Here is a 12088-nt window from a genome sequence, read left to right on the forward strand (position 1 = left end):
ACGCCCAGCTGGCCCGCTAGGTCTTGGCGCTGACATGCATCAATCTGGTGCAGGTGGTGGGAGCCGATGCAAAAGAAAGCAAAGAACGACAACAAAAAAGAAATGGCCAATTGTAGCTTCAACGGTCCCAGCCGTCCACGTCACTCTCCTGTCGGATGGTCAAGTAACTCGGCGAGCTTGACGGAGCACAATGGGCAGTGATCGATGCATTGAACTTCATCTTAGCCTTTCGGACGAGAGCTTCAAATACGCGTCTGGTCAGATTGATATTGCATCGCATCCACGAGAGACATCTCAAAGTTCTGCCTCCTATGCTGCGAAAAGACCCAACGCACAAGGCACATGGAGCCGTTCAGGAGCCTTACTCGTCAGGTTTATTGTGCCTTCAATGGAACCATCAGTCAATTCTCAATTCCCAATTCAATTCACGTTGCCCAAATTTAGAAGTGTGACGATGCCATGACGGACTGTTGAACAAGTTTTTGTGCTTCTACCACAGAACTGTGTGGCCTGGTGCAGCAGTAATACGAATCAACAAACAAACTATTCCTCGACCGACGTTGGGAACACGGTCCCCTCCTGGCTGAATTGCCACGAATAGGAACTGGATGCGCCACAAGGTTGGACTGGATGCCATCAAAGAACACTGCCTCTAGTCCCAGGTTTGGATCAACCAGGGGCTATTGAGATGGAGTTGCAGCCGCATCCACAGGTAACCACTGGGGGGATGAGGAGCTGAACGCCCTCTGATGGTATTGGGTTGTGTGTTTGGTACAAGAATCCCGTTCCAGCCTTGCCAAGAATTGCCCCATGCGGTCAACCTTTGAAGGTATTACGGTGCACAAATAACCTACCTAGGTATGCAGGTAGCAATCAAGAGCCCGCCGACAATCAAGAAACTCTACCGAGCAAAGGGGTGCTACAATGGCGTTTTTTGTGCCTACATATACCGCATTTGGCCGACCACCAAAAACACAACGCTCAACAAACTTCGAGTCTAACTCCCAATCCGAGTAATGTCGCTTTGCAGATATCGCTGTAGTCACAAGGCAAGCGGGCACTACTTTTCGCCGCATACCCGAGTATTTTAATACCGGTCCGTCAAGGCTCTCACATCAGCAACAGTCTCAGTAATAAAGATCCGAAACCCGGAGAGAGTCAAGGGATGGGACATGTCGTTGGGTTACTGTTCTGGTCCAACACCGAGCATCCCTTTGGCTTGACATTTTGTCAGCTTAGCATGAAGCCGTTGGGTTTTCTTGATGTCCTTGCAGCGTGCCTTTGGGAGACCCCTCCGCCGCATTGTAACAGTGCCAACCAAGCTTTACATCTAGATGTAATCTCTTCCGACAGAGGAGAGCGGCAGGGGGCGATGACTGTGTAAAAAAACATTTCAGCCTATGGACGACAGGCAAACAACAACTCCTCGTGGTGCAGGACGGGAGCCACCACCCGTCTTGTCTTACTTGAACCCCGTGAAATGAGGGTGCAAACTCTTCCTCAAAGGAGTTCAAGAGAGATGGAATCCTTTGAGCATCCATATCACAGCAATTGTGGCATTGCCACTGGGCTGAGAACTATTCATATCACACCACTTAGCCGTGGAGCCAACCAGCTTGTGTGGTCGGTTAGGATGATACTGTACGAATGGTGGTCACCAATTCCAAGGCTTGCTAGGAGAGGAGACGCCAGGACTGTGGCAACGTCTTTCCGTCTGGTAAATCTGTGATGCCCCAGTGTCCAGAGTTGAGAGACACGACTAAGCTCATAAAAACCTCGGGGGGGGTAGATATGTGTTGTGGAGATTGAGATTGGAGATGGCATCGGACCCGCTGAAGGAACACTTGGAGCGGGCTTTCATCATCGATATGCTCTCCGTGATGAACACTGAAAACACCAGACGCAATCACGAAGCCGTTTTTTTTGTGCAATGCTAGGACCAAGAGACTTTCTCCTCCCGGTCCATACTCGCAAGAGTACCTTGCTGGTAAGGACAGCTCCATGAGCTGGTTCTGAAAGTCCATGGTAGGGAAGGTCGTCCGGATCCCACTACACACCTACCCAGCGGTCACAATTTCTGTAATTATTAATCTACGCACCAGACTCTTTATCGTCGGGGTGGCTGTACTCCGGTCAAGTTGGTCACAACTCCAAGTCCTTACCTTATTTCGCTAGAGATGAGATCAGGACCGTGGATGTGGATGTGGATGACGCCGCTTCCAGACCCTGCCGAATCCGGGCACAGCATTGAAAGCATCGCCAATCGAGCAGAGAGCATTAGCTGGCGCGAGCAAGCCTCACGAAATGGTTTTGTGATCGGTTCAAGCTGCCACAAATCACGTACTGTAAAGCAGAAATCCTCAGCTGTACAGTAAATGAGCCTCAAAAAACAAACCCCCAATCACCCACCCAGCTCTGGGCAGGCGTTTACTTTCTTGACCCAGCAGGGGATGCATAGGACCTGCTAGTTGTCGAGTCTTCTACTCAAGGAAGCCAAGAGGCCAAGCCGGACTGTTGTCTTAGACTTGGGCCCTAGTTGTCTTGGCATCATTGCAGCCGGCATCAATGCATCCATTCAAACCATTCAAAGAGCCTCCTTGGTTAGGGGGCAGTCAGTGGGCTTTGCCCAGGCGTCTACGGAGTGGTGTGAAGAAAATGGACATGCGAAGAGCTGCAACCTGCTCTGGAGGAACACCCAGGTTGGCTCCTCAACGATCTGAACATGACGAGCGATAGGAACGGCACAAGTTCAAGACACAGTATGCGAAATTGGCATGCTTGTTGAATTTAAAGCTGGCGCAGAATTACTCAGGCGACAATATCGTTTGGTTGTGCTGCGCATCATTGCTGCGTTTCCGACCTTTGCCAGATGTTATCCTCATGGGATGGAGGATGGAGCGTACATTGGTACCGGCACAAACAGTGCTTGCCCTTGTATCATCTTCCGAAGATAACATCCACGGCCTCTCCAAGCTCTTCAGAACGGTCGCATAAATAGGCAGGTTGGCAAGTATGAGCATGAAGAAAAGGACCTGGGTTCTTTTGGCTCCATCCATATTCAGAATTTCGCATGTCGCTCAGATCAATAGGGCTACATGGTGAGCCGATCAATCACTGGAGACGGACATTCCAACTCTCTCGGCAATTTGATATATGGGCTTCGTGTTGCGGGCTGGGGACTGGCGACTTCTGTGTCATGAACATTGAGCTTTCGCACTGATCATCCTGGCATCAGCTCGCTACGAACTGTTCCATCGGGGAAAACCAAGGGTGTGTTAGTCAACAACGGTCATGCCCGGAACTTTCACCGATCGATAATCACAGGTCACGCACGTCTATTTTGTAAAGCTCGCAATCAGGACAGCAATCTGACGTACTCCGTACTTCGAGTGGAAATGATGTACAGTTATTAGTTGCCATATCAAACTCCCTGGCCAGTTCTGGGCAAAAACAGACTTTAAATCTCATAAAGTACCTGGTCTGGGGTCGATCTTCAGGGCTCAGTTCGACAATCGGACGATATGATTGCTGGCTTAATAGAAGCGCCATGCTTTCATCGACATAAGATACTGCCGAGGCGGGTAGGTAGCAGTAAGATTTTACTGGTGCATTGCTGCGTATTGAATTAATCCTGGACGGCTAGATGTCGACGCTGGAGGGCAGTGCGAAGCCTGCGCAGTATTGATGTGCAGGTACAGAGTTTGGCTGGCGGTGGATTGCCATCAAAAAGAACATGACCGGATGGAAGGGGGTGAAAGAAGATTTGCGATCAGACAGCCAACTTCCCCAAAATGGTTCACCAACTGTCGCACCAACGATGCCTCCAAGCACAATATTCTGGGGATGCGCGAATCAGGAATCGGCATCTGTCAGGGACGACACCACGGGCTATGGATCTGTCCGGGCCAACCTGAAATCTGTGCTATCAATGGCCCATTGGAAACGTCCAAAGTTCTGATCGCCATTTTGGTGGACCGAATCGTGGCTAGATTCACCGTGATGGCACATGGGACAATTGCAGACCCCGGGTTTGCCGACGTCGCAGAGACCAACGATGCTCGAAAGCCCTCCCGCCACTTTTCACAGCAGCCAGCCTGCTTGCTTGCCACTTTGATAAATACATTGGTTTGAGAAAGTACCAGTTGGACCCTTCACAGATATTGCAGGGTCATCGTCATGTCTGGTGTTGAAAGCCTGCCCATATCCACCAAACAGGCTGGTGTCTTTATGAGCACCATAACGAAGTGATTCTTCCCTATCTATCACAGTGGATCGCTAACTTGCCGATCCGAACTCTTCGCCGGGCTGCAATGCTACAGACTCGTACCAAAGGTCCCCGGGCAAGAGCACCATTTACGGGAGGTCGTAATCTATAGCTGTGAGAATCTTTTGGCGATCGTTCTGGTTTTCTGTTTCAACTTCATTTTCCACGAATCTTGGAGCCAGCTGTTTCAACGCGAGGCGTAGGATGCTTGGTCAATGAAGACGACCGACACGCAAATCATTGATCGGACTATTGGGTCGATTGCCATCTGGTCTGAAAGGGCTGGTACTTTACAGGTATCCAGCAGCGGTACGCCTGAGCCGTTGTTCCTGCCAAGCGACTTGAGAAAGGGTCTGGTGGCTGATCGCAGCAACGGAGTACTATCTTATTCCCTTGTCCCCAACTGCACCACATGTGCCTGTGCCCATCTCCACAAGTATTGACGATCCTGAACATGGTCAAACGGAGCAAACCTGTGGATGGCGCCAACCCCTTATCCTTATGCTTTTCACATATGATGTTCTTGTCCTTTTCATCACGAGGCTCGTGATTGCCCTACAGTCGTTCCTTTATTCAGGTGTTGTTTGCCCGGTGAAGCGTGGCGTTACATGCCAAGGTACCTGGCCTTTTGTTGTTGCAGCTGGAACTGCGTGTCTACAAGTTTGCGACTATCATATACTATCCTTAACGCACGTTTTCCCAGCTACCTCTCATTTCATTTCTACATATCCTTTGATTTCCCACTGTAATACGCCTGATGCAATTCTTATAGTCGCCAACATGGCGCCAGTTACTTTGATGCGACGCAATATTGTGCTGGCGGCATGCGTGGCACTGGTCCTAATGGCCTTGCTGTACATACAAAGCCCTTTTGATACAGTATAGTTAATACCTTCGGCACCATAACAACAAGACAACAACTCTGCTAACGATGTGAAATATAGAATCAATTAAAAAATATTATTCCTATTCAGTCCAACCCATTTACGACTGGGCCTAAACTCAAGTCACCACCATCAGGCGTTGCAGGGGCCGCCAACGGTGACTCGCAAGCAGGCGGCCAGACTGAAAACGACTTCAATAGCCAAGCCCGAACATCGCAACTACATTTCCTTGTTCCGGCAAGCCAACCAAACCTCCAACTCTGTTACAACTTGGCCTCGGCGGCGGTCAACCGATACTCGGTCCCAACACTCCTAGGCTGGAACGGCCAAGGAGAATTCGATGCGGCCATAACACACCTGGCGAAACTACGGACCGTCAAGCGATATTTGGATTCTCTTGACCCAGAAAAAGACGACGATCTTGTCATTATCGTTGACGGATACGACATTATACACCAACTACCAGCCGAGGTTATAATCGAACGTTATTTCGATGCAGCCCGAAAGGCCGATGCCTATCTGGCGGACCGAATGGACATTTCTATTGGGGAACTTCATGAAAGGGACATGAGGCAGAGTGTATTTTGGGGGCCAGACAAGGTTTGTTGGCCGCCGGACCCGAGAGCTGCACGATGCTGGGCCGCGCCTCACTCATTCCTGGCGGAAAACGCGTTCGGTCCAGACAGAGGGCCAAACGAATTCTTCTCTGAGGACCCTCGCTGGTTGAACTCTGGCACCGTGATGGGCCCTATCGGTGATGTGAGAAAGGTCGTGGACGCTACCATGGATGAGATTGCGGCCACATACGACATCAATTTTTGGCAGTCGGATTCTGATCAATATTACTTATCCAATGTTTGGGGCCGGCAAGAGTATTGGCGATCTTTGCAAATTGCAAACGGATCAGAAGTCCAGGGAGGGCCACTGGATCGCATAATTCCTGAAAAGATAGGGGAATTGCAGGACACTGAGCTGCACATGGCCATCGAATACGACTCTTCGCTTTTCCAGCCCAAGGCAGGGAACGAGCCGTTCATGGGGTACTTGCAGTACAACAACGAAGACTTCTCCAGCCATGTACATGTCGACATATTTGGGCTGGGAGAGAAGTTTGTGCCTTTCCCAGTCCACATGCCAAACAATGTTGGGACTGCCCTGATGAAGTTGTACAACTCCATCCCAGATGCGCACCCGGGGGCCTCGGCGGAACACTGGCTGCGAATGGTGCATCTAGGCACAAACTTTGTCACGAAGCAAATATACGGGCTGTGGCACTGCACAGGACCCAAGGAGTTTATCGATGGAGAGTATCCAAAAATGTGGTTCTATCCATTTGTCAAATCACTTCTCAAGGCATCGGTTCGATCGTCGCAAAGGGGAGATTTAATCTCTTCCAAGCTGATAGACGGGCGAAAGTGGATGGCCAAATCGTTTTATCCCAAGGAAGGAGAATTAGAAGATGAATACGGAGGTGCTTGGTCGGATGAAGTCGCTGGCGGCAAGTTTCTCCGTTGGAAGGACCTGTGTGGCCCTCATGAAGGCATTCTCTTCTGGGGCCAGCAAGCTACGGGGATGTAATGAGCTGAGAGATTAGAAGGGATGAAAGCAGGTGTTTGCAAGTAAATAAGTCACGGAGGAGAAAAGGGCCGTACATACACTGACCGACACGGATTCATATGCTGTTGTTGTCGATTTGGGAACCGGTCATTCCCTATACTCATTTTGCATAGACGGCGGATATTTTTCTTGCTAGTTTGTTTATTAAAGCATTGCAGTACAGTACAACAAGCATACCTTTATTACCTGTCCTTTGTCGGTTGTCAAGAGGTCGGCATATTTGCACCATTGTTCGGGTTAATATGACGCCATCATACATGTATACATATTCCCCCGATGAGCGTAATATACACCATCTAGCCAGTGTTTCGACAATAAGCGCCAACTCACTATTCCCGACACGCCACAATTGATAACCAGATTTGACAACATACATGATCTACAATACTGCCTGGCTGTACTCCGTACTCTAACTCCCAGTTTAGCCGACATCTCGTGCAAACTACAACCACACACACACCCATGGCTCAAGAAGTCTCTCGATCCACGTCCAAAGAATCACCCAAAACCACGCCACACATTTCCACCAGAGCACGCGACACCACCAAAATGTGCCAAGAAACGAGAGACGAACCTTGAAAGGGGGGGCGTGTGCTTACACTACTCCGTACTTCCAGTCAAGTTGACTAGACCAGGATCCGCAAGCAGCACTTTTTTCCCTCTAGCGCTCCATCATGACCAGTATGGAGAACAGGAAATTATTATTCCCGCCAGATCCGTCCCCCTTCCTTTGTGCCTTTTTGCCTGAAATTTCATCAGCGAAAGAAAAACGGGAAATTACGTGTCCACTGAAGAACGTACCCCTGACCCCAGTCAACTCATTTTAGCATTTTTAACCTTTTTTTTTTATGTGTCTGTCCGTAGTGTATGGTTACATGAATAGCAACTCTACTTTATCCTGATCAAACAGTTCTGCCCACGTGTCCCTAGCTCATGATCAAGGCATCATAGCCAAGGAATCTGATGCGTAGCTAGCTTTGCGGAGGTTCCTCCGACTTGGCAGTCTACCACGAGATACGGGGAGTAAAACAGGAAATTACCGGGATTAACTGGAATTTTTCGTGGCGGGATACGCAGTCCACATCATTGGTTGGCTGGATGTACGTACAAATGACATGTTTGAGCAAGAGTTTAAGCAGGGATTGACAAGCGGAAGGGCAGTGCATTGCTGATGTTGAGCACGGATTACAATTCATTGCGGGTGCGGGCTTTGCCGCGACGTGATAGACGGACAGATTAGCTCGCTTTGAGACCTGGCGGATAAGACATGGCGTCTGGTCGGAGTTGTCTGGTGTATAGTTATTCTCCTGCCGATGGCCTGACCAGACATGCGATGGATCAGAGGCACGGCGTTGATACTTGATAATCCTTACTGCTTGCATCAACGGCTATACAGATCTCACGGCCGCCTCGGGTACGATTCGATTCTTCAATCCTCGCTAATGTATTTGACTTGTGACAATATTCAGTAAAATCATCATTCGATGCCACCACCTCAGACCATCCAAGCCGCCACGCATAAACAACACCATTCCTCATGTCTGTCGCCAAAGCAAAAATGATTGAATAGAGTCATATAAAAATCCAATATAAAACAGATAACGCTCACTAAATGCTTATGCATGCTCTGCGTCTAGATTCTGCAACGGCACATAACCCTCCTCGCCCTTCTGCCGTCTTCGCCCAAGCATCTCTCTCGCCCAGCCTACTACGCCGCTGCCGCTCACCCATCTCAACCCTCCAGTTCGCTCTGCTTCCGCCTCGTCCATCCATCGCGGCCGCTTCCACAGCTTAAGTAGTAGACTGCTGACCACCACGCTGACACTGCTGCAGGCCATGGCGAAGCCGGCCATCATCGGATGCATGTGAAACCCAAACGGCAGGAACACTCCCATCGCCACAGGTAGGCCAACAAGATTATACACACAAGCCCATGCGAGATTCAGCTTGATTCGGCGGAATATAGTTCTCGTCAAGTGCAGGGCAGCAGGGATGCTCATCAAGTCTGTCGGCCTCATGAGCACTACGTCGGCTGCTTCCATTGCGACATCAGTGCCGCTGGACATGGCGATGCCCACATCAGCGGTTGCCAGCGCGGGCGAGTCGTTGATGCCATCTCCTACCATCGCTACAATCTCGCCTTGTGACTGGATCTGCTTGATGATTGATTGCTTCTGATCGGGACTGACGCCCGCATACACATCCTCGGATGAGATGCCAACTGCTGCAGCAACTGCAAGAGCTGTCGAACGCTGGTCACCAGTTACAATGGCCGTCTTGATGCCCATTCGGTGCAAAACTGATATGGCACCTGCCGCTCCGTCCTTGATAACATCCGCCAGGCAGATGTGTCCCGTGTATTTGCCATCCACAGCCACAAAGATGTTGGTGGTCCCTGCTGACCAAGACTTGGACTGAGTCGTTTTTGCCTTTTTGGTCGAGCTGACGTTCATCTCCTCCGAAGCGTCAACAGCCTCGCTTGGAATATCAACGCCATTTTCTTCGAGATACTTGACGTTGCCAGCAAGAACTCTGTATCGAACTCTCTCTGCTGATGAGGCAGGCTCAACCAAAGCATTCACGCCTCGGCCGACCTTGATCTTGAACTCGCCGATGCTGCCTTGAATGGCACCCTCGGACTCTACGCCGAGCTCGTCCTTTGCGGCTCCGAGAATAGCCTTGCCGACAGGGTGCTCACTGCCCATTTCCGCCAACCCGATTATTGTCCACCATAGTCGTCTTCTCCACTCATTGTCCCTCCAGAGCGGTACGAGCGTGGACCTGGCGACGCTCATCTTGCCATGTGTAATTGTGCCAGTCTTGTCCAGGACCACCTTTGTCACTCTGGTTGTTCGCTGCAACGCACCACCTCCTTTGATCAGGATGCCGTTCTCAGCTCCCACTCCTGTGCCTACCATGACCGCAGTCGGCGTGGCAAGTCCAAGCGCGCAAGGGCAGGCAAAGACAATGACAGAGATGCACAGCTTTACACAAACCATGGTCTTGCCGCCGCTGGCGTCTTGAAGGAAGATCTTTGGTGGGTTCGGCAACACATGGCTTAGGACCATCCAGGACAAGAAGGTGATGAGACCGAGAATCAGAATCGTGGGGACGAAATAGCCAGCCAATGTATCAGCGAGCTGCTGGATCGGTGCTCTCGTCGTCTGTGCGTCCTGAACGAGCTTGACGATTTGGCTCAGCTGCGTGTCTCGTCCAGCACGCGTGACACGGAAGTCGAAGCGGCCGTTACCGTTGACGGTTCCTCCAATCACATTGTCACCCAGCCGCTTCTGAACCGGCATTGCTTCTCCAGTGACCATGCTCTCATCGACATAAGTTTCGCCACGGACCAATGCGCCATCCGCCGGGATCTTATCACCAGGTCGAATGATGACAATATCGCCCACCTGGAGCAGCTCGGTAGGGATCAGCCTTTCCTCGTATGCAGACGAACCACCAGGTTCTGATGGGCCCTGGGGCGTCTTGGGCGTCTTCATTTCCTCTGCAGACTTGGCCCATGCTTCTGCAGCCTTCTCAACCGCAATGGGATCAGCATAAATTGTTGCCATGGACGGTGCGAGGGACATCAGGCGAGACAAAGCTTTGGACGTTTGCCCCTTTGCGCGATTTTCCAAAAATCGGCCAAATGTAATAAACGTAATCAACATGGTGCTTGTGTCAAAAATTGTGCTGGGCCTCGTATGAGGAGGGACCAACAAAGAAACAGTCATCGCAAAAACGCTGAAAAAGAAGGCACAGGATGTGCCCAGGATGACAAGGACATCCATCGTTGGTGACCCATGCTTAATAGATTTGTATGCTGACACGTAAAATCGCTTTCCAATGCCAAACTGGACGGGTATCGTAAGAACAAGACATATAACGTCGCCAAGGTAGAGGCCAGGGATCAACATTAGTTTGCCAAAATCCAACGACGGTAATGCCATTGGCAGTATCATGCCAATGATAAAGACGGGAATCGCAAATGTCAGAGATGTTCGAAAGGCTGTCCTCCACTCCGTAATCTCTCGAGTTTTGGCTAAAGACTCGAGCTGGGCGTTGTTGTCCTGACTGTCAGCAACCAAGGCATTCAGCCCCTCTTGCTCAACGGCTTCGACAATGCCACGGAGGCCAATAATGCCAGGTTGATGGGTCACAGTCAGCCTTTCGGTGGCAAGGCTCATCGACGCTGATTTTATACCAGGAACAGACTTGAGTTTAGTCTCAAGCGCCTGTGCTGTGGCGGCATCTGGGTTGCCGTAAATTCTGAACTGAGCCGTTGACGCCAAGGGACCGAGGTCATTGGATTCGAACTGTGTTGACAAGACGGACGCATCAAATCCACGGTCATCTATTGTCTCAGCAATCTTTTCGGGTGAGATTTTGGTTACATCGTGAGTGATGACGGCACGTTCTGCCAGTAGACTGATGTTGAACTTTAAAACACCTTCAACGCCTTTGAAACCACCTTCAACAGCTGCAGTGCATGCGCCACATGTCATGCCTTCAATGGCCACTGTTGTTATTGCGATATCGCTTTGAGCCTCAGCGGCGCCATTGTCATTGCCTGCAGGCGTAGACTTGACCGTATCAACAATCTCGGCCCCGAAGCCACGATCTTCGATGATCTCTGCGATTTTCTCAGGCGTCAAGACGGAAGGATCATGTTCTATAACTGCTCGCTCAGAGAGGAGTGATATACTGAAGTTTTGAACTCCAGGAACATCTTTGAAGCCGCCTTCTACGGCAGAGGTACAGGCGCCGCAAGTCATACCCTCCACTGCAATTGTCGTGATAACAAAGGCAGAGTCGTTGCCATTGTTCCTATTTTCGGTAAATCGGCTCACAGCAGGGCTTTGAAGGTCTGTCGAAAGAACTTCAGCATCAAAGCCTCTGTCCTCAATGATCTCTCGAACTTGGTCGGCGGAAATTGTTCGGGGGTCGTGCATAACAACAGCTCGCTCCATAACTAGACTGACGGAGACGCTACCAACGCCAGCGACGCCTTTGAAACCTGACTCTACTGCCGATGTGCATGCTCCGCAACTATTCGCGCACAAGAACAAAGGTGAGGTTAGTGAAAAGAGGTTCTCATGTAAGTGTGTTGTGGTCGTCCATTTTGTTGCTGATGAATAATCCACCTGCAGTTGCTCGGGAACATCGGGATGAGTGCTCGGAGACAAATCTACTCACGTCATACCCTCCACGCGGAGAGTGGTTGTAGCCATGTGTGGGCTCCTGGGCGCACGCAGATTTGAGCTTGCGACCGCGCCGATGTCCCGAGGCGGGATTGCGATATACGACGGTGCCATTTCCGAGGTGG

General features: G+C 50.5%; 3 protein-coding genes across 3 annotated transcripts; 1 reads left to right on the forward strand and 2 right to left on the reverse strand.

Moving 5' to 3' along the window:
- Positions 1 to 5044: 5044 nt before the first annotated feature.
- Positions 5045 to 6726, forward strand: VFPPC_13015 (hypothetical protein; the record flags this gene model as incomplete). Its single annotated transcript, XM_018290792.1, has 2 exons — positions 5045 to 5143; positions 5209 to 6726. The coding sequence occupies 2 exons, from the start codon at positions 5045 to 5047 to the stop codon at positions 6724 to 6726; spliced, it is 1617 nt and encodes a 538-aa protein (XP_018149546.1).
- A 1084-nt stretch (positions 6727 to 7810) lies between these two features.
- Positions 7811 to 8147, reverse strand: VFPPC_18745 (hypothetical protein; the record flags this gene model as incomplete). The annotated part of the gene is made up of 2 exons (XM_022430312.1): positions 7811 to 7859; positions 7930 to 8147. 2 exons carry the CDS (start codon positions 8145 to 8147, stop codon positions 7811 to 7813), a joined length of 267 nt encoding a protein of 88 aa, XP_022285944.1.
- Positions 8148 to 8381: 234 nt separating this feature from the next.
- On the reverse strand, positions 8382 to 12077 carry VFPPC_01165 (heavy metal translocating P-type ATPase; the record flags this gene model as incomplete). The annotated part of the gene is made up of 2 exons (XM_018281045.1): positions 8382 to 11811; positions 11959 to 12077. 2 exons carry the CDS (start codon positions 12075 to 12077, stop codon positions 8382 to 8384), a joined length of 3549 nt encoding a protein of 1182 aa, XP_018149547.1.
- Between the last annotated feature and the right edge of the window lie 11 nt (positions 12078 to 12088).

Source organism: Pochonia chlamydosporia, chromosome 1 (assembly GCF_001653235.2).
Source record: "Pochonia chlamydosporia 170 chromosome 1, whole genome shotgun sequence".
In the NCBI taxonomy this organism is placed as follows: domain Eukaryota; kingdom Fungi; phylum Ascomycota; class Sordariomycetes; order Hypocreales; family Clavicipitaceae; genus Pochonia; species Pochonia chlamydosporia.